Source organism: Montipora foliosa, chromosome 7 (genome assembly GCF_036669935.1).
Source record: "Montipora foliosa isolate CH-2021 chromosome 7, ASM3666993v2, whole genome shotgun sequence".
NCBI classification, from domain to species: domain Eukaryota; kingdom Metazoa; phylum Cnidaria; class Anthozoa; order Scleractinia; family Acroporidae; genus Montipora; species Montipora foliosa.
In genome coordinates, this window is record NC_090875.1 from 27,074,480 (window position 1) to 27,091,979 (window position 17,500).

The 17,500-nt window shown below is 41.8% G+C and overlaps 1 protein-coding gene across 2 annotated transcripts in view; it reads left to right on the forward strand.

Moving 5' to 3' along the window:
* Positions 1-17,500, forward strand: part of LOC138011628 (stabilin-2-like) — a 100,918-nt gene that overhangs the window by 63,545 nt on the left and 19,873 nt on the right. For both annotated transcript variants that reach the window (XM_068858735.1, XM_068858736.1), the window contains exons 43-57: positions 1,440-1,514; positions 2,031-2,150; positions 2,710-2,757; positions 3,763-3,855; positions 5,622-5,774; positions 6,601-6,735; positions 7,666-7,725; positions 9,077-9,253; positions 10,384-10,626; positions 11,548-11,604; positions 13,152-13,269; positions 14,038-14,181; positions 14,576-14,763; positions 15,666-15,795; positions 16,864-16,937. In XM_068858735.1, coding sequence (XP_068714836.1) covers positions 1,440-1,514; positions 2,031-2,150; positions 2,710-2,757; positions 3,763-3,855; positions 5,622-5,774; positions 6,601-6,735; positions 7,666-7,725; positions 9,077-9,253; positions 10,384-10,626; positions 11,548-11,604; positions 13,152-13,269; positions 14,038-14,181; positions 14,576-14,763; positions 15,666-15,795; positions 16,864-16,937 — 1,815 coding nt within the window. The remainder of the gene's footprint in view (positions 1-1,439; positions 1,515-2,030; positions 2,151-2,709; positions 2,758-3,762; positions 3,856-5,621; positions 5,775-6,600; positions 6,736-7,665; positions 7,726-9,076; positions 9,254-10,383; positions 10,627-11,547; positions 11,605-13,151; positions 13,270-14,037; positions 14,182-14,575; positions 14,764-15,665; positions 15,796-16,863; positions 16,938-17,500) is intronic.

Here is a 17,500-nt window from a genome sequence, read left to right on the forward strand (position 1 = left end):
AACTGTGAGTTTTGTTTCCCGCATTCGACCGGCATCTTGGATCGCCCCTTCATTCGGACTAATTAAGGAACGCCTTTAATTAGGGCGGCAAATTCAAACAAATTATATCTGAAAATAGATAGGTCAGGAAAAACGCTACCTCACCTAGCGAAGCCAGTTGGATGCTCCTACTGGTGGGTTCCTGGTCCAAAAAAGCCCTTTTCTGGTATACCCCTACCCACTCAGTCAATGCTGTACCGTTGTTCACAAGGCTCGTAGGCAACAAAGAAATAACATGACATTGCCCCTGGGGTGAGGAGGAGGGGTATTTTCGTTGTTAGATATTAACCTCAGTGACTCAAAAGAAAAGATTCATTTTTCCGATGAAGTCTTCGGAACACTAGGAAACATCCGAGTGCGCCCGAAAAGGAGTCGAGCATACAACCTTCCTATTAATTACTAGCTCGGGTGATCAGGTTCAGGGGCCCGTTTCTCGAAAGTCCCGATGACTTTTCGGGCCCGAAAAGCCATTTGTGAAACTGCCAACCGCTTGTTTTGGAAAGCCGATCTTCCAACATGCTTTCAAGGTAACAAAAAGAAACATGGCTGTGAAGTTTGACGACTTAAATTCTCTCCGTTCTTGAGATACAAAGGGAATTTTGACACCCGAAAATGACCCGTAAAGTTTCGGGACTTTCGAGAAACGGGCCCCAGGTTACAAACTTTCAGCATAGCTTTTTGAGATGAAATGTCAAAAGGAGACATTCTCTCATTTTTGTAGAGATGCTTGTACGAGAGCAAGTGCTTGTAACGTTGAGGTGACCGTGTCTTGTCTCACGGCATTTGCACTGTTTTATGGTGGCTCAAATTTTTCAAGAAACTGTACTACTAAAAGTAACTACATTGTTTCATATAACGGTAGTGTTATGGTACCATATGAAACATCAATCATTGATTTTACAAGGTACGCTGATTATTGTTAAGTAATTGGTTACCATAGAAGCAAGAAGTCCATCCAAAACTTCGCGGTGACCCCGATTTTTCATTGCTTAGAAGTGATTAGTTGGCCGGGGTAAAACTATGTAGAGCCACCTTAATTCTCGAATTTTTAAGGTGGCTCTGAATACACTCCACATATTTTTTTAAACTTTGCAGAAAGTATTATCTCAGCCTTCAAATTACTTTCTGGCAATGAAGGAAGATACTAAATGCGGATTCTAGCAGAATGAGCCATCTATGGTAAATTATTGTATCCCACTCTGGAAAAAATAGGTGTTTGTTTACAAATTTCAATCCAGTCTTAAAGAAAAATACGACCGAAAGTTCTTATGAACGATGTAAATTCAGCCTTTGATAGTTAATGCTTTTCATAAAAAGAACGATTTTTCAGCCTTCCGAGTAAGGCTAGAAAATTGTCACATTGCCCCTTTCACTACTTTTCATATCTTCTCTCTTTCCAGCGGAGCTGTTTCTGCAAGGAGGGTTTTTCGGGTGATGGTGTGAAATCTTGCCTAGCTGTAGATCCTTGTGAAGTGGTAAGTAAACTCGTGGATGTTCGTGGGTTGTTAATCTTAGGTTAGCTGCGCTAATCGTACTGAAAGACAGTATGTTGGGAGTTCTTGGCGTCGCTTCACGTGTGCTTTGTTGTGTTATACTGTCTTTTCTTGCTTTGTTTTCTTTCCGTCCGTCATTTTGTCTAAATAATGTTTTCAGTAGCAGCCAGTCTCCCTGTCTTTCTATCCGTTCGCATTTTCGATTGTCCATCTGTTTATCCAGCTATCCGTCTGTCCTCTAATCCTGTGTTTCCGTTTTTTGGTCGTGTTACTCTTTTTCCTGTCATATGTGCCTCTCTTCTTGAGAGGTGCAGCGTGGCCCTGGTTCAACTTCTCAGCTGCACTTGTAAATAGCCAACTGGTTTGCCTTCGGTCAGTTGGGTTTTTTAAAGAGGTTTGTTTTGCTGTATCGTTATCGTTATCATTACCGTTACCGTTACCGTCACCGTCATCGTTACCGTTACCGTTATCGTTATCATTGTTGTTCCATGTTTTCAGGATAATGGAGGGTGTAGCGCCAGAGCTAAATGCACACAAACTGGGCCACACCAGAGGAACTGCGTCTGTAGAAGGAACTATGTTGGTGACGGATTCACTTGCATTGGTGATATAGCAGAGGTTTGCACGAAATAGGAAATAAATAATGATTGAAATGTGTTCACAATATCAAAATATTCAGGCAAATGAAAAAAGGTTGGTTAAGAAAAACTGAAACTTCGAGGTCTCAGTTTTAGAGAGGTAATTGTTATTTGTTAACAAGTCCGAAGATTTTCTTGTTTCCATTACGGTGAAGTGAAGTGTAGATGCCACAGCAGCCGCGTTTGATCGAAGATTGAAATCCTGTGTAAATTTAATGGTTTTAATTTGTAAAGTTTGTTGGGCCACATCTATCGTTTGATTTTAGACAGACAATTAATTACATGACTTTGTGGTAAATTTTATTGGCAACGTTCAAACTCAAGATATAAATGATCCTCGCGCATATCTGCATAATTTTAAGCAATTGTCTCTAAAAGACACCTGAACAATTGAGATGACTCCAACGGGATTCGAACCCATGAGCCTCTGCGATGCCGGTGCAATGCTCTACCAACTGTGCTATGAAGCCACTCTGTTGGGAGCAGGTAATTGTATTTCATTTAGTATTTCATTCAACGTTCAAACTATTGTTTTTCAGGTTCTCCAGCTCGACCCACAATTATCCGAGATGAACAGGCTCCTCACGGTAAATACATAGAAAATAAACGTTAATATTGCTCTTGTTATGAATTCAAAATATCTCTTTGACTTTGCTTGCCTCAGATGTATTGCTCTTTCTTGTAAGTGGTCAGTCGTCCAATTGACGAATTACGTCAGATCGCGTTGTCTCTTTAATGCATTTTGGGACAGCGAGAAATTCAATAGAGTGCACTGTTTTAGAGCCCTGGAAAACAAGATCAAAAGAATCATCGAATTCTATTTCATAGTATCAGATAGTACGCGCGCTGTGATTGGCTAAATTAGCGAGCCGCATTGTACAGTATAGCCCGCTGTACTGCCCACTAAATTTAAAATTTCGATAAAACATTATCCAGCAAGTTTTTCACGTCGTTTCTGTTACATAAACTTGTAAAACTGTTTGAATCTTGCAAGCAACTATTTCAAACAGCCAAGAAGATTTAGTTTTTCGGATTTTGACACCCCAATCTTTGTGGCAGTTGAACCTTCCGCTTGACTTCGACTAGTTCCCTTGCCCCGCGCGCCGGATTAACCTCGTTTTTTTCTCGTTGATTTATGGCCCGCGCGTTTCCCGCTTGGCCCATAAAACGGGAAAAAACTCGGTCCATAACTTACAGTACGGACCTCGAAGTCCGTTAGTAAGAGGTATATCTCAAGGTGCTATCCGCCTCGGCTGGTGCCACTTTCCTCGATTTGCTGATTCTTCATTTCACAGTCAGCCTCCTTCATAAATTGTTCATTGTTCTTTTAAACGCTGTGTTATTTTATCTGCAGACAAGCCGAGTCCGCAGCAGTCATATTTCCAAAGGACGGATAAATTTATTCGATGATTAAATCATTATCTAAGAGTTTCAATCCGTGCGAAGATTTTAAGTGGCCAACGTGCAACGTAGAATATATTTTGTTCTCTGGGTGATGACTTATCCATTGGATAAAGTTAAAACAACTGGGGCCAGAGATATAACTAATTGCATTGATGTGATTGTTCATAAATCTCCATTCCTGATTTCAGAAATATGGACTGGACAAGCTTTTGGGCTCACACGGCCATTTTAACCTTCTAGCACCTGTTAACGATGCTTTGTTGAAGTCAACTTCGCGAAAGGTAATATCTGCCATGACTCAATTAATATGATGAAACGGCCTCTATTGCAGCGGAGTGAAAGTAAAGCCAAAGAAATTCATCTCGCCAGTCACTGCATATGCCAAGAATAAAAAGAGCCAGTCGTAGGAAAGTAAAAGCGCGGGAAAATTCTTGCAGGCGCTCTCGATTGCATTTGCTTTTTGTCTCTCTTTTGTTCTCAATTGAGAACCGTTCTATAGAGTAAATGCCACAAGCAAGGAGTACACTATTGCACAAAGTGGCGGAGAGCTCCAGACCGGGTTCAAATCAAACCCTTACCACGGACTTGATTCACTTTATTCCAGAAATACAAATGACAACAAGATGCACTCCCAATTTTGATATCCAACACGAAATGTCCTTTTAATATTCCAAGCATTTGCTACCTTTCTCCAACAATAAGATAAGTGTTATGGCTAGAGTAAATCCGGCAGTTTATGTTTAGTTGAGGAGAGGTAGAGCCAGAGGTTAAAGTTCTCTTTGTGACGTGAATTGTCTTCATTCATAGCGGACAGTAGTGTTATTGAAGTTGAGCGAAGACCAGTGGGGGACACCTCATGCCGCTTATCAAAATCGGCGAGCATTCAATTGCGCGCATCTATGGAGATATCTGACTCTCAGATCCGTCTCAACCACTCTTTGTAAATAGCCATCTGCTCCCCTCACTTGTGGAATTAGCGAACTTCAGTTCGGAGTACGAGAACGACTACAACTACGAGGTTTTTTGTATTGCGCACGCGCATTACGTTTAAAGAACGAAAATTCGAGAAATGCGCGCGTGGTCTCAAAACTGAGAACTCCTACCAGTAATCGTCGTCGTTGTCCAATCTGAAGGTGGCTATTGTTGCTTTAGACACACGGCTCCCAAAAGCCTCAACCTTTTGAGTACTATTATAACAGCTCTCACTTTAAGAAACATGTACGTTTGCGTTGTTTCTCTCTTTCTTAATTGGGAGTCTGTTATCCTTAGCATAAAAGGGAATTCAACTTATTGTCAACATTACCCTTGGTCAGGAATCCATAACTAGGAGGCTACAACTCCAATGCCAATACTAGGCCAATACAAGGGCAATACTAGGGCAATACTAGACCAATACTAAGCCAATGCTAGGTCTATGTAACTGCATTTTCACTGATCAAGCTGTTTTCTTGGCGAGGTTTGGCTTGCACGAGTGACCATTTTTAATCTTATGGGTAGTAATTTCTCATGCAAGACTTGTGATTGGCTGGAAAGCTCTGACATGGTTTTGCGGGAAAATCAATCTCAAAATAACTCAGTCTGTGAAAACGCCGTTCCACAGATACAATGAAGTAGTATGAAGGGGGTATTTTCTAAAGAAACTGTGGTGCTGCGTCGGTGGGGAAGAAGTATACAAAAATTTGGTTTTATCAACAGAGTTGATAATGTAAATTGGCCACCGTACAGAGATCATATTCTAAAAGCTGACGTTTTGAGCGTTAGCCCTTCGTCAGAGTGAATCGAGGAATTATGGGTTACGTGTAGTTTTTGTAGTTGAGTAGGAGCTACGCTATTGGTGGTAACATGGCAACGTGAAAAATAGGAATATATTAGTTAAGTGAAAAGCCTTCGTTAATACCGTGAGGATTAAGGGTGCCGATATGGAAGATGACTTTTTGTTCCAGATTCTTGCGGCTTTCCGTCGCAATAATGAAGTTGTACCCTCCTAGTCCTGCGTTAGTTGACGACTTTGAACACAATATTAACAATGTTTTGTTGTGTTTCGTAGCGTCGAAGTGTTATTCCAGCACCAAGCACAGAAGAGATGCTTCTGAAGTACCACATTATAAGCTGCGTGAGATTCTTGTCCTTCATTGGCGGCGACTCTGTGAACTTGAACCTCACAACTTTGCTTGGACCACGTATTACAGTGGAAAAAAAGGTAGTCAATGTGACAGTCATCAAAAGCAACAACAGAACATACAGATAACCCAACTCTGTTTTTTTTTTGCGTGAAATCACAACACATACTTGTTTCCTTAAATGCTTTAATACAATAATCCAATTATTGCACCGAAAGAGATGTCATATATAAGCCCCAATGGATGAAATGAAGACATTCATTTATCGATGGTGACTCGGGGATGCTCCGGAAAAATCCGAGTGCTCCCGAACACGAATCGAAGCTACGACCTTCCGAATACTGGTTCGGATGCTCTACCACTGAGCTATAGAAGACTTTGTGAAGATGTGACTCTGGGATACTCGTGAACAGGAGTCGAACGTACGACCTTCCGATTACTAGTGCGGACGCTCTACCACTGAGCGATTAAGAGACTAGGATCATGTGATAATAGCCTACTTCGACGATACGGCAGCTATTTTAAATTATATTGTTCAAATAGCTGTTATGGGATTCCCAGGGGTCAAAATATATCTGTAGTAATAGACCAATTTCGATACATTAAAATTCAGTCCGAAACAAAAGGCATCATCTCGAGGCTCTGGGGAATAAACTCACACAAATCCTTATATTTATTCCCCAGATACTCGGGATGATGCCTTTTGTTTCGGACTGAATTTTAATATATCGAAATTGGTCTATTTGACCCCTGAGCATCTCATAATATCTTTTTAAACAATATAAATGGAAATGGCCGCGGAATCGTCGAAATAGTCTTTTGTCTCGCTATACTGCTAGGATCTAATTCGTCGAAATGAAACTTTTGTACTTCTCTGTTTTAATGCTTAACATGTTTCGTTTTCAGGATAACGTGACGTCTTTTTCTGACAGCTTTGGAAATGTGTCCAGGGTTGTTGGAGCGTATGAGGCATCCAATGGAATTTTGATAAAACTGGATAGCGTGCTCACCCCACCCCCCTCGCCAGAAGGCAGTACCATGGTACGTATGACGACTCCCGCCAGCGCCAAGTTGTTCATAGTATTAGGGACTTTAAGGTTTTGACGACAACACGAGCTTACAAATGTGAATCTTTAATTCTCTATTTTTACTCTGAAACCGCTGGTATCGTTTTATTTTTAGGATGTTTCGTCCACATTGTACGACGCGAACCACATGCAACAATCGCGAAAGACTTACGATATTGCAAAGTTATATTTTGAAGTGACGTTTTTGTGGACGTCGCTTTCGTAGATTAAAAGTCTCTATTGCTGTATTTCGTAGCGTTGGATTGCCTTTCGTTGCGTGGCATTGTATTTCGTGGCGTTGCATTGCATTTAGTTGCTTTGCATTGCATTTCTTTGCACTCTATTGCATTGCATCGTATTGTGTTTTATTATATAGGCAAAGTGGTCCGAGATGAAAAGGAGAATTCTGATTGATTTTCTGAGCGGTCCGAATTTTGCAGTACGTACCGCTAAGATGGACCGGTCACGATGCTGCGTATATAGGTTGCCAAACTGTTCCCATTTTCTGTTGACATTTTCTCGGACATAAAAAGAAAAAAGCGAGAAAGTAGTAAGTCATGTCAGAGTTCCAGTTCGAATTTTACTTTCCAGAACCGTCAGGAAAGTGATGGCTTTCTTGCTCTGTTTGGCTATAAACACTTGAAGACTCAAGGAATAGAAAACCCTGCGCAAGAGAGCCAATACAATCAAAACCTTATTGAACTAGCTTGTTCGGTCCGCACTGGGAAAATATTGGTCTCGTTCCCTTTTTTTCAAGGTTATGGACCTCGCCTTTCAGGCTCGGTCCATAAACTTGCACAAAAAGGAACTCGACCAATATTTTCCCAGTACGGACCTCACGCCGAGTTAAGTAACATCTATGAATTGTTGTCAAAGCAAATTGTTTTGCTCTCGTACACCATAGGACTCGTTTGTTGACGTGGCTAGATCACTTGGATACAAAGAGTTCGTGAAGCTTGTCGAGGTTAGTAAAATATGTATAATTTTTCGAAAAATTGGCATCATCCAGGTTTAATTAAAGCTATGCCAGAATCATAGCAAATCCAATAGTCGAAATCAGTCATAGAATTTGGTATCAACTGGGTCACGTCTCCCCCTCAAAGTTCATTGGACTACCTTGGGAAAGGTCGTGGGTTCATATACGGCTGGACAAATATTCATTGTCTTGAAGTCGCTGAGAACGAAGTATTGCCTTTGTAACTTCACCTACAAATGATAAACTTTCTAGTCTTTTTTGATAAGGAGTATAAACCGCAGACTCATTCTTACAACCCTTTTTTATAATCATAAAGCCACAGACTTTACGGAACGTGGAACGTTGAGTTCCTACCTGAGGTGAAATGCGTTGCAAGGGTACATTGAGTCCTATTGTATACAATCAGAAGCACATACAAACAAACTTTACAAACTTTATTGATGCTTGGTGCTTGACGACCTTGAAGCTTGTAACTTGCACCTCTTTTCCTTGGAACAAAGCTGTGGATTTTAGGACACCAATTTTATGCCCAAATATGGACAAAAATAAGATCGAAGCTGCACGCGCGGGAAAATGCACGAGCTACGTTACATCCAAATAAGGAAATTTTTTGACTCAAAAAACCCCAGCTCTCAACCAGAGTTAAACGCTTCACGGTCATGAGCTTCTGCTGAGATACTGGCATCAGAACCACTGGACGGACGGCTCCTAACCACTGGGCCTCCCTAACCATAACCCTAAACCCTAATCGTTACCTTATTGTTGGAAGTGTGTAGCAAATGCTCAGACTTAAGCCCTGTTTATATGGAGTAAAGTTGTCTCGGGTAAGAGGGTCACCCTCTCAGCCGAATCAACTTTAGCGAGCGTTTATATGAGAAAAGCATTGGCCCTTTTTCCCGAGTCAAGAGGTCCCCCCCCCCCCCCCCTTAGTTTCGATCATCAGGAGACTGGGAAGAGAGCGCATGCGCTTGATCTAATCATCTTGCCTTGACTGAGTTGACCCGGCTAGGCGAGCCAAAGTGTTTACATGAAAAAAAAGTTGATTGGTTGGAAAAAACGTTAGGAGGGTCACCCCTCTAGTCGAGCCAACTATTTTTTTGCAATATAAACGGTTCGCCGCGTTTTGTAAGGAAATGTAGGAACAATTGGCTCACCCAGGGTAACTCGGGTTAGCGAGTGACCCTTCTATCATGGACAACTTCTCTCCATATAAACTGGGCGTGTATGTAATTAGGTGTATTTCTGGACACAAGTGCTCGAGTCGACACTAGTTTTACGCACAGCACCTCACAGTTCACCCGGATTTATATGTTTGTTTATTTGTTTGTTTCTCACCCAGCGTGCAGGATTGAGAAACACACTGGAAGTTCAAGTCAACAAACCTCTCTTAATGTTCTGGCCGACCGACGATGCCATCAGAGCATTGCCACATAACATATCGGCAAAACTGAATGCCGACTCGCACTTATCAGAGCTGATCCAATTTGTGCAATACCATGTTGTAGTAAATATTCAGGTGAGTTGTCAAGTTGCAATTCTCCATCGCAGGAGAGCACTACTCTCATTTGAATGGTTACTTGTAAAGAATTCACCAAAGGCATAAAAAGTAGTAAAAACCACTGGAAAGTACTGCTCAGTAGCTTTCATTTGAACCATCAAGTATTAGAATGTCACTCATAGATTCAAGTTAGCAATACCATGTTTTATTACATGGCTTGTGTTTGTAGCCGATATAACGCGCGCTGTGATTGGCTAATTGTGACTGAGTTGTCGGGCATTATTCTCCCGTAATGCCCACGGGCCGATTACGGGCTTGCAAAAACAAAGCAAAAGGTAATTACAAAACCATATAATAAACTACTTACTAACCAAACTAGCTCGAGCCGTACTGGGGAATATTTGCCCTCGGTCCGTACTGCCACGACCTCGGGCCAATATTCCCCAGTACGGCCCTCGTGCTCGGTTAGTAAGAAGTTAGTAATAAATATTCAGGTGAGTTGTCTACAACAACAACAACAAACAACAACGTTTATCACATACAATACTAGTTACAATGAAAAGTTTGTCCACTCATCGACAATTACAAAGATTACGAAAGGAAATATTTAATATTTAAGAATAATGTCAATGTAGAAGAGCGACTGAATGATTCTATTATAAAGATGTGACGTACTACAGTGGAATGCAGATTGAGATTCTAGTTAATTGATTGCTGATAATCTTAAGATTCAATAATATTTGACAAAAAGGTTTACTCTAGATGAAGGATATAACAAATATCAAGATAATATTCTTTGGTTACACGTAAAGATTTCACTTAAGGCTTAAAAAGAAGTACTTTGATTTGAATGGGCACACATGAGGATTTCACCCACAGACTCAAAAAGTTAACACCACCTTTTGCAATACATGCAATAATCAGCACCGCAGGAAAGTACTGCTCAGTAGCTTTCATTTGAATGATCAAACGTTAGAATTTCACTCATATATATTCAAGTTATAACCACCTTGAAAATATTGAATTACAGACTCAAAAGATAAACCCACTTTGCACTACTTGATAGCGTTCGTAAATCATCACACTCAAGTGTTGAAAATCCTATTGGTTGGTGAAAAATTAACCTGTTAAGCTGGTTCTCGTTTTAGTCCGACTTTAGTACGCAGTCTTTCCTGAGAAGTGGTGCAGGCCTGGAGCTGAGGACGTTAGGAAGGTCAAGTCTGTTTGTGTCCTGTAAAGGGGGACGAGGTGATATATTCGTGAACGGTGAAAGCAAGCTCATCGCGAGAGACGTGGCTTTCAATGGTGGAATAGCGTTTGGAGTGGATAAAGCACTTATCCCTCTTCACTTTGGTGGCAATTGCGATGAAATAAAAGAATCCCATGTTATGGTAACTTTTTTTTAAAAACTTCTTCGACCTTTTGTCAGTAACTTCACTTTTACTGAGAGACAACGGAAGGTCCTTGCATCCATTTCAATTATCATCGTCATTTTGTCATCATAATCAAAATAATCATCGTTACGTTTTATCACCACCATCATCATCGTCGTCATCATTATCATCATCATCATCGTCGTCGTCGTCTTTGTCGTCGTCGTTGTCGTCAGTGCCGTCATCATTATCGTAATCATTATCGTCATCGTCGTCGTCGTCTTTGTCGTCGTCATTGTCGTCGTCATTGTCGTCAGCGCCGTCATCATTATCGTAATCAGTATCGTCATCATCATCATTATAATCATCGTCATCATCATCATTATCATCGTAATTATCGTCATCATCGTCAACATCGTTATCATCAGAAGCGTAGGAGGCTAAAGTTGCTTCTCTTGAGCTCTCCAAACTTATCGCATGCATCCATAACTCGAAAAGCGCACGGTAAGCATGAACCAGTTCTTAAATGCCCAACGTTACAAATCATTGTTGCCTTAAGGGCGGTGCCTACTATTGTTATTGCGCATACGTTCTGCGCATCTCGAGATGCTCGAATTTCCTATCGGTGATGCTTACTAATACAGGGATATTTTTGCGCGGTGTAAAATTATGCGGAGAAAGTAGATCTTTCAGAGATAATTACCGGTAAGCTTCAATTTGAGAAAGAACGCCATATATGCCTTTGTATTGTAAAGCTTCTTACAAATATTGTTCATGAATTATCTTTGAAAAATGCTTGGTTACAATAACACTTGTTAAGATCTACATTTCCCGCAGAATCATAAACCGGGGCAAAAATACCTTTGAATTAGTAGGCACCGTCCTTAACATCATTGTAACACGCCCTGGTAACCTTCTCGAATTAATTCACTTTCTCAGGGTCAGTGTGGAAATTGCTTCCTTCCAGTCTCCTGTCCACAGGACACCTCTCTTATTGTGAGTAAAGCTGACTTCATATTGCTTGTGAAATGCTCTCTTACATGTTGTCAAGAAACAAGACATCAACACTGTTTAGCTGGTTTGAACCACAGTCAGACCAACATTCGGTTTCCTCTAGATAACTGAGTCTTGCCACGGTGATTGATAACATCTCTAAATGGTTAGAATGTAGTTCGCTCGGATTTGGAAAATAAACCTTGGATCTCTATAACAGGAAATTTGTTCAGTAAAAAAGGAAGCCAAAAAGGCTATACGCAGTTCTCAAAAAGCGGGAAGTCCCCTTGTGTCGTGGTGGTGTCCCACTGAACATAGTTGTATCGCGCATTAAATATACAGCTGTTTCGAGAAAGGTTGTGCAAAAGAAGCATAAAAGCGTTCGCGACAATGCCGAAAGGGATTATGGTAAACCGTCAGTTTGAGTCAACGAAAACATGACGGCAGTGCTATCGACAACGTCACTTAGAAATACATGCTCATGCTGTGTTATTGACATTGAGATATGAGTGAGAGTCAAATGATCCAGGCCATGAATTAGAAACAAACGGTTAGAATTCACAAAGAGAGCAAGATGCTGAAGAATTTAACCTTGCTTATTTTATGTCATGTTTTGTAGAGAAAGTTTAAGAAATGTACCAAAAATCGTTGCGCACGTGCAGAGCCATCGTTTTTGCTAATGAACTCTTTTGTTCTTGGACGTGTTTTGGTATCGTGATAGCGGGAGAGAGCTTCAACATAACTCTGCGCGTACTGCCTCTTCATCAACGCTATATCCTAAGAACTATTTCATCCAAATAGCTCGCCATAGTAGGTCTTTACTGTCCGGTCGTGGCATCTTCGATTCCGGGCGTTCACAACATATTGAATACTGCCCCATACTCCCTTTCGGCATTGTCGCGAACTCTCTTAAGGCCGGGACACACTAGGCGATAAGTCGCTGCAACAGGTCGCGGGGACAAGTCGCCGCAACAAATCGCCTTGTGTGACACGGTTAATTTCATGAAAATCATTGTCGCTGCGGCAGAATTTTGTCGCTGCGATCAGTCGCACGAATTCAAACCAGTTTGAATTCGTGCGACTTATCGCAGCGACAAAATTAGCGAAAGCAGCGTTGTCGCATCGTGTGTACACTTCCGGCAACAAGTTGCTGCGACAAAATATAAATGAACCAATGAGAGAGCGTCATATGGTCAGCCATATTGAATTAGAAAACTAGTTCACATTCCCCCTCATACGAGATCACTGCGTGTGCACCGAACAGGCGTCGTGTCGCAGCGATTTGTTTTGCAAGTAGTACACATGGAGCAACTTGTCACAGAGACATGTCGCTGCGACTTGTCACCTAGTGTGTCCCGGCCTTTACGCCTCTTTTGGACAACCTTTCTCGAAGCAGCTGTATTCTCATGGGGAATCACGTATCCGAACAGCAAATTAAGGCAAGTGTCAAATTGTCACTTTGTTACAGCATCAGGCAGTAGATGGTTAGAATTTGAAATTCCGAGCGAAGGTCAAAACCACTTTCCAATATTTCTGATTCATTTGAACAGGATACAACAAATCATAACTGCACCTACAATGGTGATTTGTTGGGCTGTCAGCCAATCTGTTTACAGCGAACGAAGGTCAAAAGATGCTGTGAAAACTACTATGGACCAAGCTGTTTTGGTAAGTTACGGTGCTCCAAGAGAAAATGAGGGGACAGAGAAGGAGGCTCCCGGTCCAGCCCTTGGGATATGTCATGTCCACGAAAGTTATTTTTAGACGAGCGCAAGTCTTCCGAGACGTCCGCATGCAGGCCAACCTCGGTCCGATGTTTGAAAGAAAATATATATTCATAAGCCTTCCACGTGCGCCATCATTTTCTCTTTTCACTAAGAACCTGAGAGCGAAGCAAGACTGCATTGGGACGTCTCGGAAGATAGACTTCCGCTAGAACAAAGACTTCCGCTCGTCTAAAAATAACTTTCGTGGACATAACATATCCCGGCCAACGCCTTGACCCTCCCTCTCTGTCCCCTCATTTTCTCTTGGGTGCTCTTATATATGGAATAGATATCTTAGGGCGCTTTCCTTTTGACAGAACTAACAGGTGAGACCGGGCATTTGGAAGGACTAACAGTAACTCAACAACGCCTTCAAATTAACAAACGCCGAAGATTACATATACACATCAAGAAGAACGCAAGGGATTATCATGCAAGTGCTCCGTCAAATTGTTGCATTTTCTTTGAAAACTGACGGACATTAAAAAAATTAGGTCATAAGTGCGAGTCTCGCGTTCAAACCTGCGTTCTTTTAAGGCGTCTTTGCAACTACCTAGATTGCGCCCATTATCCGCGAGGATCTTTAGCTAAGGATGTCATTTCATGGCGATCCACACTGATAGTGGTCGCGAGGGAAGTGTATAAACTGCTGTCTATTCTGTCTTGACAGCTTGTCCTGGTGGGATCCAGTCTCCCTGTGGTGGACGAGGGCACTGTTCACACGGACTCGAAGGAAGCGGTGAATGTAAATGTAATCCAGGATTTGCTGGCACGGCTTGTGAAAGATGCCGCAATAACACTTCTGCCTGTCCAGGTTTGATACATGCACATTTTCATAGTATATTAAAGATGTTAACCCGGAAGCAAGGTGTACTTAAATGTAATGGACAATTTTCTGTGAAATGTTTCAAGTGTGCTACGGCATTTTGTTGTCTTCATAGTTCCTCAGCATATCACTTTGAGCGGAAATAGAAATAACTGAAATTTGCACTTAGTTTAATCGTTACAATCGTTTCAAATAGTACAATCGTTTGTTTTCTATGCACGACCATCATTAAAAGCTTTGCAAAAACTGTTACATTAAAAAACTGTGCCCTCGATCTCGATTACGGCCCTCTGCCTGCGGCCCTTGGCCGTACTCGAGACCTCGGGCTCAGTTTTTCCCTATACGGACCTCCCGGCCGGTGAATAACATATGTCTTTTTCAGCACCTTCTATGAGCTGCGATTCAAATAACGGTGGATGTCACGTGTTCGCTGTCTGCTCGGAAACAGCTGTGAATTGCTCCTGCAAACCTGGTTACCATGGTGATGGTTATTACTGCGAGATGATTGACGAGTGTTTGACCAATAATGGAGGCTGCAGCGCTAATTCCAAGTGTCTCTTTACTGGACCGGTGAGCCTACGTAGATTTTCAATATTTTGCCTCCACCACACAATCGAACACGCAGCCATGCGTGCATTCACGCATTAGTCAGATTTGTTGTTAAAAAAAGCTAGTTGACGTCAAATTAAGGGTTTAACCCATAAAAAGTAGTAAATAGAGTTTGATAGAGCATCAAATATATTGAAATGTGTTTAAAAAGTGCGATTTTCAATTGAGTGCTGCCAGTCCTGAAGCCAATCACAGAAGACGAAGACAGTCAAGTGAGCCAATCGGCAAGCAAAAGAAATTTGATTTTTCTTTAACTTTGATTGGCTTTCCGCGTATCTCCTAGTCACCATATCTTTTCATTTCACCTACTGGGGTTAGAGCGGTTTTCAACTGAGTGTCGAAAGTAATTAGCGAATTGCTTTGGTTTTGCATTACTTCACTCAGTGATTGGTTCAAAGTTCTCGCGCCACTTTTTCAACCAATCAGAGGTGAAACCGAAACCAAAACCAATCGTGGCTCGTCGCGCGTGCACATTTTCCCGCGCTTTGTGTCGGCTACGAGCAATTACTTCGAGTTTTGATTGGTTTACTGGATTGGATTTAATGGTTTTGGTTTTACGACACTCGATTTAAACTCGCTCTAATATATTTCTCTTTTGGTGCAATCACAAAGCATTGTTTGCTGAAAACCGCTGTTAATAAAAAGAGGGTGCAACAGACATTTCTTGGTCCAGGCATCGTTCACAATTGGCTAAGAGAACAATAGAACGAACAAAGATGGCAAAATAATTTGCATAAAATTTTGATGTCAATATACCGCCAAAACAAAAAACGTCTTCAGCGTTAGTTAAACCCTGCTCTACGATCTGTAGCTTTTTCATGTTTTAAGGAATAATGTAACCACCTAATGGGTGTCCTTTCCAGGGAACAAGACGCTGTCGATGTAAAGTTGGATTTTATCAAGTTGGCCCAACATGTCAGCCACACCAACCCAACTCACCGTGTGCGCAGAATCATGGAGGATGTTCTCTCCATGCGGATTGCGTCGACAACGGTAATTTAAAGTGCGCACGCGCTTACACGCGCCAGACCCCCGCCCCCAGGGGCGGTATAATTGGAGGCTTAGTAGCTCTGTCACCATGATGTATACTTCAACAATAAATTTTGTTCTACACCGTCCCTCTCCACCCAGGTGTATAAATGGTTATCCGCGACATACTGCGAGGGGATAACCCTTCGTTAGACTAGCATCCCGTTCCGGGGGGAGTAGTAAGTAGGGAGCTTAAGCACGCGCGTTTTTGAGACGCGGACGGCAACCGAAAGAGACCAATTCTCGTGCCAGGCAGTTGTGTCTCCCAGATTTTTATACTAATCATCTCTAATGGAGAAAAGAAACTTGACAATGAAATGTGGTTGTGTGAAGACAAGTTAAAAGGGAAAACAGGTCACTTCCGGATGCCGTCCGCGTCTCAAAAACGCGCTTGCTTAACTTCCCTAGTCTCTCAACCGCTTCGTGCTACAGAAACCGGGAGAACCTACTGTTGTGTGGGCTCAGTGTCTCGTTTGCGACTTCGCCATTTGCCATTATAACTTCCTTTTAAAACTCTTTTACAAAACTTCTAAGAACACTGGTGGTGCAGTGGGTTATAAGAGCTCTCACCGCCACCTCCCCTCCCCCGTGCGGCCCAGATTTAAATCTGACCCCATAAGTGAGATATGTGCCATCCTCTCCCATTGGAGAAGAACCAGCATGCAACTGAGGAGATCTCCATAATAGAGCCATTGCCTTGCATTTCCCTGTAACTTTTGGTCTCTTTGATTGGAAAAATGACTGTGTAATTATTAGGTCACAAAAGCGCTAATGACCCCATCCACCTTATTCCAAAATGGCCGCTGATTTATGCGGATACAAATTGGCCCATGTTGCCTCGTTCAAGATAAAATATTTTTTTGAATTTTAAGATTAAGAACGAGGCATCAAGGGCTTATTTGAATAAAAACAAAAGAATATTTAAATGGCGGCCATTTTGGAATAAGGTGTATGCATTCTTTGTAAAATTAAGGCCTTTTTCAGAAAGAGAGATTCCGCTATAGGGTCTTTTCTTTTTTCCTTCATCTTCAGGTAACGGTGTCACGTGTTCCTGTAGAGCAGGCTTTATCGGGGATGGTATCACTTGCGAAGGGACCATAATTGAGGTACAGATACCAAGGCACTTAAACTTGTCGCAAACGATTTCGCTTTTATGCACATTGTCATTCGTTTGTGTGTGCGGACATTTGTGCCCCTCAAAATTGAGCCTCTTTCAACATACCGAGTTCCATACCTCAATCGGTTAGAGGCGGGCAAGAAGCTGGTGTCATCAAGGCTGGGGTTTGCCCCGTGATAATAGCAGTGTTAACGCAGTATTAAGTGCACTCGCATTCTATCTGTGTGTTCCGAGCTCAATTCTCGGCCCGCAGTCGGCATCATATTTGGGATGAGGGTTTTTGTTTTTGTACCCTTCTCCGAGATGTTTTTTTCTCCGATTTCCTCTCTTCTCATCAAACTGAACCAACTTTTGATTTAATCATCTTCAATGTGATTTGTTTTTATGTGCACTCTATCCTATAAGTAGAGCAACTCCAGAGTTTGGTGTTTGCTTCTTTGTTTCTTTGTTGGTCCTTATTGCTGAGTTCGCTTTATCCATTTCATGACGTTAAGAAAACCTGCTGTTCTAAAAGCCACTTTTCACGTGTTCAATCATTGGTATTATAATCAC